This window comes from Mustelus asterias, chromosome 14 (genome assembly GCF_964213995.1).
Source record: "Mustelus asterias chromosome 14, sMusAst1.hap1.1, whole genome shotgun sequence".
Lineage (NCBI taxonomy): Eukaryota > Metazoa > Chordata > Chondrichthyes > Carcharhiniformes > Triakidae > Mustelus > Mustelus asterias.
In genome coordinates, this window is record NC_135814.1 from 53,700,662 (window position 1) to 53,717,027 (window position 16,366).

A 16,366-nucleotide genomic window follows, 5' to 3' on the forward strand; every position below is an offset into this window, starting at 1 on the left:
CGACCCGAGCCAGGATTCGAACCCAGGTCCCTGGAGCTGTGAAGCAGCAGTGCTAACCACTGTGCTAACCACTGTGCTACCGTGCCGCCCCATCTTATTTGAACAGCAAATGATTCACAGATATTCCGTGGAATAAATCCTCAATACCTGTGGTGTCCAACACTGGTACACCACTAAGGGCTTAAACTTAAATTCCCAATAAGAACAGTCAGGTGATCTTTGACAGCTTTAAATCCTGGTGCTGTTGTCTCCTCTTTTGAAATGTATTTTCTCTGTAGAATATGTTTCCAAAATAAAATCACCTTATCAACATTAAAAATTTGATTTAGTGAGTAGCCACCTTCTTCAATGACTCTCTTCAAATGGATCGGCCACTTCTGCATCAGCATTGGCTGCTTTGCCAGACATTTTAATGTTGTGCAGGTAGGAAAGCCTCTTGAAATGCTCAAACCATTCACAACTAGCATTGAAACTTTCTCACTAAGAACTCACACCCTGATGATTCTGTAAGTCTTCATACAAACCTTGCCTTTTTTTTTTTAAATGACCAAACTAAGAGGCACCAGGCATTGGTTTTGGTCTTTGATCCAGACTTTCATGTTCTTCACGAAGTTGCTTTTAGTCAGACTTACCCTGCCAGCACAAGGTGTGGCACTTTGTCTGACGATTGGTTTTACTGTCTTTAGCCTTAAGACATTTTAAAACATCCAATTTCATTACTAGGCTGATAGTTTTTCTTGCTTTCTTTACAGCAGCAGGTTCACTACCATTTACTGGCCTCATGTTTAAAAGTGATTTCAAGGGTTTGCTGCATTAAATCATAAGCCTGTAAGAAGGAACTTTAAAATGGCCCCTTTGCATTGCCTATGGCAAATGGCTCACTCACTGGTTTTAAAATGATTCCTTTGCCTTGCCCGCTGCAGACTTCAACAAGGCAGTCAGCCTCATGCATGTTTCACCAAAAGAAGCCATAAAGAACAAAGAACAATACAGCACAGGAACAGGCCCTTCGGTCCTCCAAGCCCGCGTCGCTCCCTGGTCCAAACTAGACCATTCTTTTGTATCCCTCCATTCCCACTCCGTTCATGTGGCTATCTAGATAAGTCTTAAACGTTCCCAGTGTGTCCGCCTCCATCACCTTGCCCGGCAGCGCATTCCAGGCCCCCACCACCCTCTGCGTAAAATACGTCCTTCTGATATCAGTGTTAAACCCCGCCCCCCCCCCCTCACCTTGAACCTATGACCCCTCGTGAACGTCACCACCGACCTGGGAAAAAGCTTCCCACCGTTCACCCTATCTATGCCTTTCATAATTTTGTACACCTCTATTAGGTCACCCCTCATCCATCCGTCTTTCCAGTGAGAACAACCCCAGTTTACCCAATCTCTCCTCATAACTGAGCCCTTCCATACCAGGCAACATCCTGGTAAACCTCCTCTGTACTCTCTCTAAAGCCTCCACGTCCTTCTGGTAGTGTGGCGACCAGAACTGGGCGCAGTATTCCAAATGCGGCCGAACCAACGTTCTATACAACTGCAGCATCAGACCCCAACTTTTATACTCTATGCCCCGTCCTATAAAGGCAAGCATGCCATATGCCTTCTTCACTACCTTCTCCACCTGTGACGTCACCTTCAAGGATCTGTGGACTTACACACCCAGGTCCCTCTGCGTATCTACACACTTTATGGTTCTGCCATTTATCGTATAGCTCCCCCCTACGTTAGTTCTACCAAAATGCATCACTTCGCATTTATCTGGATTGAACTCCATCTGCCATTTCTTTGCCCAAATTTCCAGCCTATCTATATCCTTCTGTAGCCCCTGACAATGTTCCTCACTCTCTGCAAGTCCAGCCCATTTTCGTGTCGTCCGCAAACTTACTGATCACCCCAGTTACACCTTCTTCCAGATCGTTTATATAAATCACAAACAGCAGAGGTCTCAATACAGAGCCCTGTGGAACACCACTAGTCACAGGCATCCAGCCGGAAAAAGACCCTTCCACTACCACCCTCTGTCTTCTGTGACCAAGCCAGTTCTCCACCCATCTAGCCACCTCTCCCTTTATCCCATGAGATCCAACCTTTTGCACCAACCTACCATGAGGGACTTTGTCAAACACTTTACTAAAGTCCATATATTAAGAGGCATCTTAAAATTTAAGAGGCATCTTAACAGATGCATGAATAAGTAGGGAAGAGGGATACGATCCCATAGAGCCCTTTATCCTGTACCCTCTCACCAGCTAAGCATTAATCTTTTCCATCTTTCTATTTCGATACTCACAAACATGTGATACCAGGAGAAATCCAGAGATTACTCCAAGGCCCTGCTTGCTAGTTTTTTTCCAAGCCGCCCAAAATCTGTCTGCTGACTCATTCCTTTTTTACCCATGATGTTGGTACTGATATGGGCCATGATCACTGGCTGTTCATCCTTATCGCTCAGAAGGCACAGTGACATCCTTGACCCTGGCAACAGGGAGGCAATATACCATCCCGGATTTACATCTGCATCACAGAAATGTCTGCCTGTTCCCTTAACAATAGAATCCCATATCAATATTGTTTTCCTAATCTTCCACCTGTACAGCTGAGCTATTTGTGGTTCCATGTGCTTGGTTCCTCTGGCAAGAGCATCACACTCGCCAGTATTCAGAACTGAATACCAGGTGGAGAGCGAGATGTACTCAGGGGACTCCTGCACTACCCATTTGTTCTTTGACTGCCTGGTGGTCACCCATTCCCTCTGCCTGCACACTCAAGCTGTGGAGTAACCACATTCAGTAATGTGCTATCCACTTAGCTCTGAGCCTTCTAAATGCACAGTAACAATGCCAGCTGTTGCTCGAGTTTTGAAACCTGGAGCTCAAGCTCCTCCAGCTGACAGTGCTTCCTGTACATGTAGTTGTCTAGGATGTGTCTCTTGGAGTTCCCACAAGGAACAGGATGTGTACTAAATGGAACTGCCCTACTATATTTCTATTGGTCAGACTAACTGACTTAACAGATATAAGCTAAAGACAAATAAATAATCACCTGCTACCCTTATGTTGCCATAACCTTCTTTTATAGGGAGGTTAATTTAAATAAAATTACACTTAAGCCTATTTCAACATAACAAATTTGAAACTTACCAAATGTAAAGACCAATTAGACAATTAACTAAATTCATTACTTTTGGTTTCTTATGCTCCATTGCAGCTTTATACATAAAATCAACAGACAACTTTGAATATCCATACTAAATTAAAAGGTAATTACCCTGTTGGACTGTACAGAGCCACAAGCTGGAAAAGGATATCAACCTCCAAAGGTGTAATCTGGCCAAATTTATTGGCAGCATGAGCAAACTCCTCTATATATAAAGAAAAACAAAGATTAGAGTTGCATGCTTATTTGCAATTTCCTAAACTGTTTCATGCTGAAATTAGGCTAACAGCATATGGCTAGTGACAAGGGTATCACACTTGAGGTACAAGAGGTGGCAACTTGGAGCTCGAATTTTCCAATTGCATTTAGGGTCCAATTCTTTTCCAAGTTTCAAAGGCTCCACTAAAGACAGCACAAAACATTGAGTTCCGTCCTTCTAGACCATCAATGGACCAAGCTGAAATAAGCATGGAAGATAAACAACAACGTGGACTATTTGGGCCAAATGGTCTGATTTTACGGTGTAATTCTTCTGTATTTCGACATACTGCACAGAGACTTTCCTGATTAATATGGCTTAGCTATTACCATTGGAAAAGTCTAAAGGTTCCTATTTTGCTTCATTTTTGGAATGTGGATGCCATTAACAAGGATAAATATTAATGGCCCATTCTCAGTTGTCCTCGAATGCCTTGACACTAGAGGGTAGTTAAGAACCAAACACTTTGGTGCATCAAGTAGGCCAGACCAGTAAGAATGTCAGGTTTCCTTCCCTAAACGACATTAGTGAATCACCTCGGACAATTCAACAGATTCATAGATACTTTTACTGTTACCACTGACAGGCTGGGATCTAAACTCACTTTCTCTCAATTATTGTTAATGCAGTATTAACACAAGAGGTTGAATATTACTACTATAAGAACAGCAATCTTGCAACATATGCCAGAGTCAAACCTTCCAAAATCAAACGATTCAAAGTTTTGCTTTGACCATTTTGTTACTAAATTAGACTAAAATATATTAGTTTTTGATAATGTTTTGGGATGAGGAAGTTCATACTCATTGCACAATTACAGGTTGATTAATATTAAAACTCATGAAGGGTCAATCTCTGATGTTCTGATAAGATTAATTAGAGATTATTAAATAAAGCAGCAAACATTGGAAAAAAGTTTTGACTTGTTTGGGCAGGATACAAAAATTGATATTTTTACCTTTAGTAACCTGTACATCTTTTCTTGTGCCTGCTAAAGTGCTGTATATCTTCCTTATAAGCTCCATGTTGTTCAACAAGGAGTTAAATGCATTGAAGTAAGAAAAGCTGACCAGATGAGAGGTAGTTCCACCTGCTGCCTGTTTAATGAAGACAAAACATTACAACATTTAGTTCCTTTTAGAACAGCTGCAAATTGAAAACAGAAAAAAAAAATCTATATATGCACATTAGGACTCCCCGGTGTTGCTCGTTGTAAATGTGATTATATTTTGTTTCATAAAGAAAGGAGCATTAAACCTTGTAATGCACAATGTATTATTTTAGTAAATCTGTGTGCTTTAAAGAGCCTAAATCCAAATACTTGAATAGCCATTCAGTTTGACTTGTCACTTGATTAGGAAACACTGGAGATCAGAATCTACCCCTCAAATTCAAGATGGGAATTAAATGTGCAATTTAGAAGTGATTGTAAATATAAAGAAATGTTACATCCAGATGGAATGTTTTACAATTTATATGATAATTTTCAATATACTATCAGCATATCAACGGTTATTGATGGTCCGAGGCTATGCTTTGCTTTATTTCATGTCATGTACAATACAGCAGGGCCACTGATTTACAGTGATTAAATAAATCAAGCTCTTTATTACAGAACATTCACTTACAGACTTAAATTACATGATTGTGTTCATATTTGCATGACAACTTCGTCAAGGTTTCGATTCCGATTAAAAGTCAGTTTTAAGCATGCATTTATTAATTTTTTTTGTGTCACTTTTTTGTGCCATTGCGAAACTCATCGTGGAGGGGGAGGAAAATCACACCCCGGGTGTTTATAACGGTGGTAATCGGGGTGATGTTGGCATTTGTCAGGATCGGGGGCAGGGGGGATTGTAGTTAAACTCTAATGCTGGTAATTTCCCCAACAGCTCAATCGAGGCAATCAAGAGGGCATTCGATATTTTAATGTGCGTGAATATGGGAAAGAGATAGGGAATGTTGCAAAGCCATAATGCTCGTTTAGAGAGCCAGTGCAGATGGGCCAAATGACCTTCTTCCGCTCCGTAACTATTTTGTCATCCTGTAAACATTGACTGAAAAAGGATTTAAAATAAATGCTGCCGAGTATTTAAAATAATAATTTCCAGACCCAGGTAAAACCTTCCAAGAAATCCACCTGAATATCTGAAATCAATCCATTCCACATCAATCCAGGGTTTTTATTTCCTTTCAGAATAGTGAAGAAATCCTTTCAACACAACCACTACAGGACCACGAGCTTTGCTCCCCAGGATGCACATTACCAAAAGTCACATTACCAGCCATTGCTGAGAAGTAGCAAGATTTTCAATCTTTTTAAAAATCAGCATTAAAGAACTCTCAGCGAATTCCATGGAACAGCCAGTAACAGGGCCTTTAGGACTCTCGTGTGGGGGACCACGGAATGATAGGGTAAATCAGAAAAGAGGTCTTACCAACAGGAAACCACTTTACAATTTGGAGTCTATTTGTCAGTGTCAGGTTTCAGCTGAAAAGCATAAAAACCTTTAGGACTGCTTTGCATTATAACAAACATGTGTGTGCGCTGACATACCATTTCAATATGTTAATTGATTTCCTATGGTATTGTTTACGATGAGCCAGAAGATACGGGTCTTGGCAAAAAAAGTTGTGATTGTGTTACTTTGCAGAGATCAAATTAAATATAACAATTAATTCTATATAAATGCAATACTTATGTAGAATTACAGAAGTGTGACTTCTGATTCATCTTTGATAAATGTAATGAAGAAATTTTATCGAATGTTTGATTCATACTTAGCAGGTATAATTAATGACAAAAATAATGAAATAAATATCATAGAAACCCTACAGTACAGAAAGAGGCCATTCGGCCCATCGAGTCTGCACCGACCACAATCCCACCCAGAACCTACTCCCATATCCCTACATATTTACCCACTAATCCCTCTAACCTACACATCTCAGGACACTAAGGGCAATTTTTAACATGGCCAATCAACCTAACCTGCACATCTTTGAAGCAATTGGGGAAAATGCAAATACCATCGATAAATTCAATAAAGTTGTTTAAAAGCGTTTGCAAGTAAGAGCAAAAAAATGATAAATTACAAATACGGCAATGATGGGAATATACAAATTTGTGTTACTGGGGAAAATAGATAAGTGAACTAGGCAAAAGTGAAAGGAATAAATGGTAATTTTCAAAAACGAAACTAAATATAAATGGGCCATTGGCAGAATACATCACATATCTGCGGAATCAGCAGCCAGGGGCATATCATTGATTCTGGCAAAAAGAAAAAGAAATAGGCCACTAAAGCAATGAGACACTATTTCATTGACACAGAAGCAAAATGTTCCAATACTAAAAATATGAAATAAAAATAGAAAATGCAGGAACTACTCAGTAGGTCAGACACCTTCAGTGGAAAGAAGTTTCTGGTTGATGACCTTTCATCGGGACTGACTATTTTATGTTTAATCATATTATTGTGATTTTTTTCTTTCAATTTTATATATTTGGCCCAAAAATCAAAATCCCCCAAAAAATTGAATGCTTTAATTGGGTCAGTTTTTAATTAGTCCATCATAGTTCAAAAGTTAAATTTCAAATTGCCAAAAGTAGAGCAGAAAACACTATCGTGACTTCATGCTGATTCTTTGACTTAGAGGTGGAAATTTACAGAAACCTGCCAATTTATATACTTCCTTTATCAAGGAGTCTACACATAAAGTCTATACTGAATTAGATCAATTCACCAAAGGCTGGAGCGTGCACACATAAATCACTGCTGAGAAACAGTTGAAAAATCAGCCAGGCTTCTTGGCTTTGATTGCTTTCCAGAGACTGTTGCCAAAAGGAGCTGAGCTGTGATGCTTCCTGCGAGGAAATGGCTTGCCAACACGCAATGTGCAGGATCAGAAATGAGAACTGGTCACTTGGATCAGTCTAATGTTAGTTCACTATGCTCACCGCTTCATACTGCAGCATGGGGCACCATTCAGAAATAGGGGACAGAAAAGTGAAAGAAGAACTGATAAACAAAGCATATAAAGGATTATATTGCCAAAAATAGCAAGAATGGACTAACAAGAAGCAACCTTGGCCATTTTTCAAAGTCATAATCATATGGTGCCTTTAATGTAAAGAGCCAACCCAAGACGCTTCATAGGAATATTCTAGAAATATCAAGATATACATTAAGATACCGATCCACATAAAGCAAATATCAGGCAGTTGATGAAAAGATTGGTTCTGAAGGGGCGTCTTACAGGATGAGAGAGAGATAGAGGATTACAGAGAGAATTCCAGAGCTTAGCACTCAGGTAGCTGAAGTCATGGCCACCAATGGTGAAGCTATTAAAGTAGAGTATTCTCAAGAGGCCAGATATAGATGAGCACAGATATCTCAGAGGATTGTGGTGGAAGGTGGCAGAAGCAGAAACTCTCATCACATTCAAAAAGTACTTTTAAAAGATTGCACAGATAAGGAGAGGAGAGGCAGTGGAGGAATTTGAAAACACGGATGAGAATCTTGAGATCGAGGTGCTGCTTGAGCAAGAGCCAATGCAGGTCAGTGAGCACGGAAGCGATAGGTGTAAAGGACTTGGGACTGAACCTAAACAACCAGCCCACTACCCAGACTGCCTGGATCCACTACAGTTCGCCTACTGCCGCAACAGGTCCACAGCATACACCATCTCCCTTGCCCTGCACTCAACCCTGGAACACCTAGATAACAAAGACACCTATGTCAGACTCCTATTTATTGACTACAGCTCAGCCTTCAACACCATTATTTCTACGAAACGCATCTCCAAATTCCGTGGCCTGGGCCTTGGCTTCTCCCTCTGCGACTGGATCCTGAACTTCCTAACCCACAGACCGTAATCAGTAAAGGTAGGCAACAACACCTTCTCCACGATTATCCTCAACACCGGTGTCCCAGCCCCCGACTATACTCCTGATACACCTATGACTGTGTGGCCAAATTCCCCTCCATCTCTATTTTCAAGTTTGCTGATGACACCACCGTAGTGGGTCAGATCTCAAACAATGACAAGACAGAGTACAGGAATGAGATAGAGAATCTGGTGAACTGATGCGACAACTATAATCTCTCCCTCAAAGTCAACAAAACAAAGGGCATTGTCATCGACTTCAGGAAGCGTAAAGGAGAACATGCCCCTGTCTACATCAATGAGGGACGAAGTAGAAAAGGTCGTAAGCTTCAAGTTTTGAGGTGTTCAGATCACTAACAACCTGTCCCGGTCCCTCTACGCCGACTCTATAGTTAAGAACGCCCACCAACGCCTCTACTTTCTCAGAAGAAAGAAAATTTGGCATGTCAGCTACGACTCTCACCAACTTTTACAGATGCACCATAGAAAGCATTCTTTCTGGTTGTATCACAGCTTGGTATGGCTCCTGCTCTGCCCAAGAGAGCAAGAAACTACAAAATGTCATGAATGGAACCCAATCCATCACGCAAACCAGCCTCCCATCCCTTGACTCCGTTTACACTTCCCGCTGCTCGGCAAAGCAGCCAGCATAATTAAGGACCCCACGCACCCCAGACATACTCTCTTCCACCTTCTTCCGTCGGGAAAAAGATACAAAAGTCTGAGGTCACGTACCAACCAATTCAAGAACAGCTTCTTCCCTGCTGCCATCAGACCTTTGAATGGACCTACCTCACATTAAGTTGATTTTTCTCTACACCATAGATTTGACTGTAAGACTACGTTCTGCATTCTCTCGTTTCCTTCTCTATGAATGGTATGCTTTGTACAGCACCAAGAAACAATACTTTTCACTGTATACTACAACATGTGACAATAATGAATCAAATCAAATCAAAAATCACTAAGTACACTCTAAAATCAGTGGAAAAAAGAGCTAACTATTCACATCCCTTTGCAGCATGAAATGTTGCAAGACCAGGAGTTAAGTGTGAAGAATCCAATTTCTTACCACAGAACAGAATACATTCAAGTCACAAACTAGCACTGTCTCTGTTCCTGTAATAAATGCAATTATCTCCAAGTATGTAATGAATCATCACAAATAAATCTCAAAGCAGCAAATACCCTCCCCTCAAGTCCTTCTTTGTACACTGTACATAAAAAACTGAGCCCAGACTCAGAAGAACAAAAAGAACATTAGAAATGAAAATGGACCACACAGTGCCTTCAGCCTGTTCTATCATTCAATAAGATCATGACCACAATTCCATTTTCCCATACAATCTCCACATCCCAAAATTCCTCTAGAATCCAAAAATCTGTTCAGCTCAGCCTTAAATGTACTCAATGACAAGAGTATCACAGCCCTATTCAATGTCAATCACCAAGAGTATCTTGTTAGCACTTCCACTGTCCATACTGACTGAGTCTTTAAGAGATACATGTGCCAGGTTGGGACTACATCAGATGATGAGTGGATATCCATCACAGCTTCTTCTTGGAGGTCCCTACCATAGAATCCTACAGTGCAGATGGAGGCCAATCAGCCCATCGAGTCTACATCGACCACAATCTCACCCAGGGCCTATCCCCACAACCCAATGCATTTACCCTAGCTAGTCCCCCTGACACTAAGGGGCAATTTACCATGGTCAATCCACCTAACCCGCACATCTTTGGAATGTGGGAGGAAACCGGAGTACCTGAGGAAACCCACAAAGACACAGTGAGAATATGCAAACTCCACAGATGCCAGACTTCAATTGGGTTCACTCCATGTACTATCAAGAAATGGCTGAATGCACTTGATACAGCAAAAAACCATCAGCCCTGATAACATCCCAGCTGTACTGCTGAAGACTTGTGTTCCAGAACTAGTTGCACCCCTAGCCAAGCTGCTCCTACACAGCTACAAAAAGCAGGACATATCCAATCAAACCAATGTCTGCACCATCAGACTGCTATCAATCATCAGACTGCTATCAATCATCAACAATGTGATGGAAAATGTCATCAACTGTGCTACAAAGAGGCACCTACTCATTGATGACCCACACAGCAATCTTCAGTTTAGGTTCCACCAGGACCATTTGGCTCCTGACCTCATTACAGCCCTGGTCCAAGTGTGGACAAAAGAGTTGAATTCAAGAAGTGAGACTGACTATCCATGACATCAAGGCAACATTTGACTGTGTAGCATCAAGGAGCTTAGTAAAATTGAAGTCAATGGAAAGTCAGGAGCAAAACTCTTCAATGGCTGGAATCATGCCTAGCGCAAAGGAAGACGGCTGTGGTTGTTGGAGGCCAAACATCTCAGTCCTATGAGCAACACTGCAGGAGTTTTTCAGGGTAGTGTATTAGGCCCAACCATCTTCATTTCCTTCAATAATGACCTCCCCTCCATCATAAGACCAGAAGTGGGGATGCCTGCTAATGTTTGCACAGTGTTCAGTTCATCCGCAACTCATCAGATAATGACGTAGGCCCTTTCTGCCTGCTGAAAAAACTTGAGGCTTGGACCGAGAAGTAGCAAGTAACATTCGTGCCAGATAAGTGATGGGCAATAAGCATCTTCAACAAGGAATAATCTAACAACCTCTCCTTAACATTCAATGCTATTACCATCACTCAATCCTCCATCAAGATCCTGGAGCAAAACCACTGACCAGAAACTTAACTGGACCCATAATCTAAGTCATCACTATAGATTATGAATATCACGAACCCGTCACCGATTCTTACAAAACCCAATTGGTTATAGCCTGCCAACTTGCAAATTTCCTATTTATTCTGCCTTTCTGCCCATTACCCAATGCTAATATATTACCCCAAACCCCAAGAGGCATTATTTTGTGTAATAATCTTTTATGCGGCATCCTGTGAAATTCCAATTGGAAAGGTAATATGCTACATCCTTCACTGTATTCCCCTTTATCTCCCCTGTCCTCGAGTAGATTCATCAGAAAATTTCCCTTTCATTAATCCATGATTACTCTGGCAGCACAGTAGTTACCACTGCTACTGTCAGGGACCTGGTTTGATTCCAGCCTTGGGTTACCTGTCTGTGTGGAGTTTGTAATATTTTCTTTTCTGAATCTGACAGATTTTAAAATTACAAAGATTAATATTCATTTCAAGCTGAGGTAGACTGGTTGAAATTAGGTTACCTACTTTAAACTATCAATAAGTTTAATCATCCTGATAATATATATTTGCCAACAAGGTTTCACTCCAAGAATTATTTCACTTTAATTAGCAGGTTTTTGCTAATTTCACTTACTGAGACTAGATTCTCTTCAACAAAAGGAGTCAGCATATGTGAACGAATGGTAGCCATGATATCGCTGAAGTCTAATGCCACAATTGTGCCACTCTTGTTTTTGTCCTTTTGTGCAAACGCTTGCCTTGCATGTTCAAGCTGTAGCTCCTGGAAAACAGAATTTAAAAAAACAAACACATTTTTAAAAAAGGAATTGATGTCCTGAAAGAACCAGAGCCATCCTTTTGTTTGGCATCAAAACCATACAATCTCCAGAAGGACAATAACAGCAGTAATGAACTGAAGATAATAAAATTCATTCCATCAACTATATACATCTTATTAATTATAATTCAGAATCCCTATAGTGCAGAAGGAGGCCATTTGGCCCATCGTGCCTGCACTGACAACAGTCCCACCCAGGCCCTATCCCTGCAACCCACGCATTTACCCTGCAAGTCCACCTGACACTAAGGGGCAATTTTAGCATGGTCAATGCACCTAACCTGCACGTCTTTGGACTGTGGGAGGAAACTGGAGCACCTGGAGGAAACCTACGCAGACACAGTGAGAACGTGCAAACTCCACACAGGCAGAGAACCGAGGCTCGAATTGAACCCGGGTCCCAGATGCCATAAGGCAGCAGTGCTAACCACTGTGCCACTCACCAAAATAAACACTATTAAAAGACAATCAGAAATATTTCCTGCTTCTTTCACCCTGTTGTTTTACAAACGGATAGTGCGCAGTAGACAGAATAACAATTTTTCAACTGGAAAAGGCCAATTTGTCTACCAAGTTCATTCCTTTTTAATAGATATCCGCTTGACATAACTGGATTTTAATGCAACTGGATTTTAGTGCAAGCACTTCTTTAGTGCGACAGATTTTCAAACAAAATTTAATGTTCAATTTCAAACTGAGATTGACTGCTTGAAACTAAGCAACTTAGTTACCTACTGTAAAATATTAATGCAGGTTTAATTATCCTGACAATACTACATTTGCACAATAATGTTTCACTTCAAAAATAGATCCACTTTAATTGAAGGTTTTTGTTAATTTCACTAACTGAGACTAGGGGTGGGATTTTCTGGCCACACCTGCCCCAAGACCGGAAAAACCTACCCGAGGTCAACAGACCTTTGCACGATCCTTTCCCACCCACGACAATTCCCGTGGCAGGCGGGACGTGAAAATTCCACCCGAGGTCTCTTCAACAAAAAGAGTGAGCATGTGTGAACAAATAGTGACTATGTTACAAATATTAACGTTATCTTATCCTTTCTCTCTGAAATGCAGCCAGTGCCGGATTTAGACTTGGTGAGGCCCTAAGCTACATAAAGCTTGGAGGCCCCTTGTTAAAAAGTTACACCAAAAGGTCTCACAAAGGTGCGTAACAAAACAGGACCTTGGGTCGCCACAAAAAAATTGAAAACATAATTATGCCTTTTAATTATTTAATAGCAAGGTATTTAAAGTGAAAAATAACACATAAAAAGCCACGAGTAATTTTAAAACACCTCAAAAAAAATTCTGAAATTTTGTGAGGCCCCTGTGGATTGTGAGGCCCTAAGCTGTAGCTTGTTTAGCTTATGCCTAAATCCGGCACTGAATGCATCTAATGCTCTATCTGGTTTGATTTTATGACTTTCTCACTAAGGTGATTCGACACATCCATTGCATTTGGAAAGTTCCTCTCACCTTTGCTTCTTACTCCGTTCCCTGGCCTTTGAGCCTTTCACCATTAAAATTTATGCGGATTAACTTGGTCTACTTCACCACCATCTCTCTCAACTCCTCCACAATGAGCAAATGATCAAACTGCATATTCAACATCCACAATGGAATGAACAGAAATTCCAAACTACACACTGCAAAGACAGAAGCCATTGCTTTTAATCCCCGTTCCAAACTCTGTTCCCAGCTACTGGCTCCATCCCTCTCACTAGTCTGAGACTAAACCAGTCTCTCACCTGAACCAACACCACACCCTCCTTCCTCCCCATCCCACCCTCTCCCCCCGCACCACCACGAACTGATTTTTTTTTAAAAACAGCAAAGCATTTAAGTAATGCAATTAAGACGAGCAGACAGAAGACAATATAATTCTGTGATTGGTTACAGATATACATTTAATATGTGGATCAGATCAAATGACTCACTCTACTCGGCTATAAAATAAGATAATTGGCAGAAATTATTACTTGCCTGCAAAAACTGTGTAAATTCAGAATAGGAGAGATTCTTTTTCCTGTCAAAGCCAAAGTGCAGCCGAATAAACTCACAATCCCAGTTGAAAGGAATATGATGGTGAATAATTGTCTGGCTGAAGATCTCTTTGATGTTTTCTAAGAATATTTTTTAAAAAATAATGTCATAAATAAATGCAATCATACTGAATAATTATTACAACTATCAGTTGTTAAAATGTTACAATATATTGAGACAATATTTACTTTACCCCAATGACAGTGTTTCCAAAAAGAAAAGCCAAGCACTAAAGCAAATAATTGAATAGTTAAAATCCCCAACACAGCATACATTTTGCCACATTATATTTATCGCCACCGAATTAGAAAACTACTTCAATACTATTCTTTAATTGCCCTTTTTAGAAAAACAAATTGAATTTAAAAACAAAAATTAGAATTGCACTCTGACAAGAACAAAATGAATGCTTTGAGTCATGACATCAGAATTACAAAATATCTCCAGAGCAATCACACACCGTCACTTGAATATTTGTTTTAACAATAGAAAGTTAATGGTACAATCGAACAACAACAGTTGTAAAAAAAAATGTACGAACATATAAGAGCCGATTTTGCATTACTGTCAGGCAGAAAAAATTGTTTAAATAATTACTGCGCCACAAATAACACAGCAAATTTACAGCATAAAAAGGAAGACATTGTAAAGTCTCCAATCAAGCACGACTGAATCTTATTACATGGGACTAGGAATTAAGCAGGCAACAACAGAGGTGAAGCACTGCCAAGCACCGCCACGCTCCAAGCAAATAGGTAAGTCTCCTAAGTTACAGGCAGGCCATGCAAAATTGAACTTTTTAAAAATGCAACCATTTTGGTAACTTTAAGTGATTATATGGAATAATGCTTTTCTTGTACAATATTATCCATTTATATATTAAAAGTATTGTTTCATGTATACATTGGAAAAACAAACATACAATAAAAGAACATAATAATGTAGTCCAACATGAACCTCAAGCTTGCTCTGCCGTTCAATACAATCATGGCTGATCTTCAGTCTTAACTCCATATTCCCTCCTATCCTCTCCCCGTATCCCTGGATTCGCTGAGCACAAAAATTGGTTATCTCAGCTTTAAATATATTCAACAACGAAGCATCCACAACTCTCGAGGAAGAAAATTCCAGAAATTCAGTACCCTTTGAGTGAAGAATCCCCCGCCCGCAACAACCCCCAAAATAAAAGAAAACGTTTGCAATGCGCCCCACCTGCCACTTCATACTGATCTAATCTGCTCACCCAAGGTACAACTCCCAACATAAAGGCTGACCTGGAAAAACCTCCCACACAGGACTTCAACGTAAATTCCACCCAGACAAATGAATGGGAATCCTTGGACATGACAATGAAGTACCTGGTCCCCAACCCAACAGTTGCCTGGTTTCAACCTTCCAAGGAAAGAGTGGCCCACTCTGAACAGGTTCAGGGCCAGCCACAACTCCTTCTTGGTCAACCTCCACAAATGGGGCCAGCCTCCGATGTGCCTGTGGGAGAGAGCAAACTATGCACCACATCTTGGAAGTGTGTCCTATCCACAGATTCAGCAGAGGCCTATCCACACTCAACCCTGCAAGACCTGAAGAAAATGCTTGCCTTAGCGACTTTGCATTCACTAAATAAATTTCCTACTCTTTGCTTCCTGTTCATTAGTCAATCTTTCTTATCCATGCTAATATATTACCCCAACTCCACGATCGCCTATCTTGAGTATTCTCCTTTTGTGTGGCATCTTATCAAATGCCAATCTGAAATCCAAATATTCTACATTTATTGGTTACCCTATTAAGCCACATGCTCAAAAATCTCTAAATTTTTCAAAATAGAATTTCCCCTTGGTAAATGTTGACTTTCTGATTACACTATGATTTTCTAAGTACAGAGTCCAGCACTTTCCCAATGACTGATATCAGGCTAACTGGTGCATAGTTCCCTATTTTCTTCCTCCCCTCTCTTTTGAATGGCAGTGCTATATTGCTAATTTCCTGTCTGCTGGATGCATTATAGAATTTTGGAAAATCGTAACCATCTCCAATACCTCTTTTTAAACCCTACAATATAGGCCATCAGGTATTGGAGATTTGCCAGCCTTTGATTTCATAAGTTTCTCCAATACATTTTCACTGCTGATATTAATTACCTTAGTTTCCTCACACTTTGTAGCCCCTAAGGTACCATCTATTTCTGGTAATTTGTGTTTTCCATCATGAAGGCAGATAACAAATATTTGTTCAATATCTCTGCCATTTTCTGTGATAATTCCTCCTGTCTCTGCCTTTAAAAGGGACCACTACTCATTTTTTTTTTTTACAGACTTGTAAAAACTTTTAGCATCTGTTTTTATATTCATGGCTAGTTTACACTTCTATAATCTTTCACAGAATTGCTACAGTGCAGAAGGCTACCATTTGGCCCATTGCATTTCCACCAGCTCTCTGTATGAACTCACCTAGTATCTTTCCCTATA

General features: G+C 40.4%; 1 protein-coding gene across 2 annotated transcripts in view; it reads right to left on the reverse strand.

Annotated features, from left to right (window-relative positions):
* The window catches only part of slc25a12 (solute carrier family 25 member 12), a 122,364-nt gene that overhangs the window by 71,617 nt on the left and 34,381 nt on the right, over positions 1–16,366 (reverse strand). For both annotated transcript variants that reach the window (XM_078228390.1, XM_078228391.1), the window contains exons 5-8: positions 13,839–13,978; positions 11,649–11,795; positions 4,374–4,512; positions 3,268–3,361 (exon numbers count right to left, since the gene is read on the reverse strand). In XM_078228390.1, the coding sequence (XP_078084516.1) occupies positions 3,268–3,361; positions 4,374–4,512; positions 11,649–11,795; positions 13,839–13,978 (520 nt within the window). The remainder of the gene's footprint in view (positions 1–3,267; positions 3,362–4,373; positions 4,513–11,648; positions 11,796–13,838; positions 13,979–16,366) is intronic.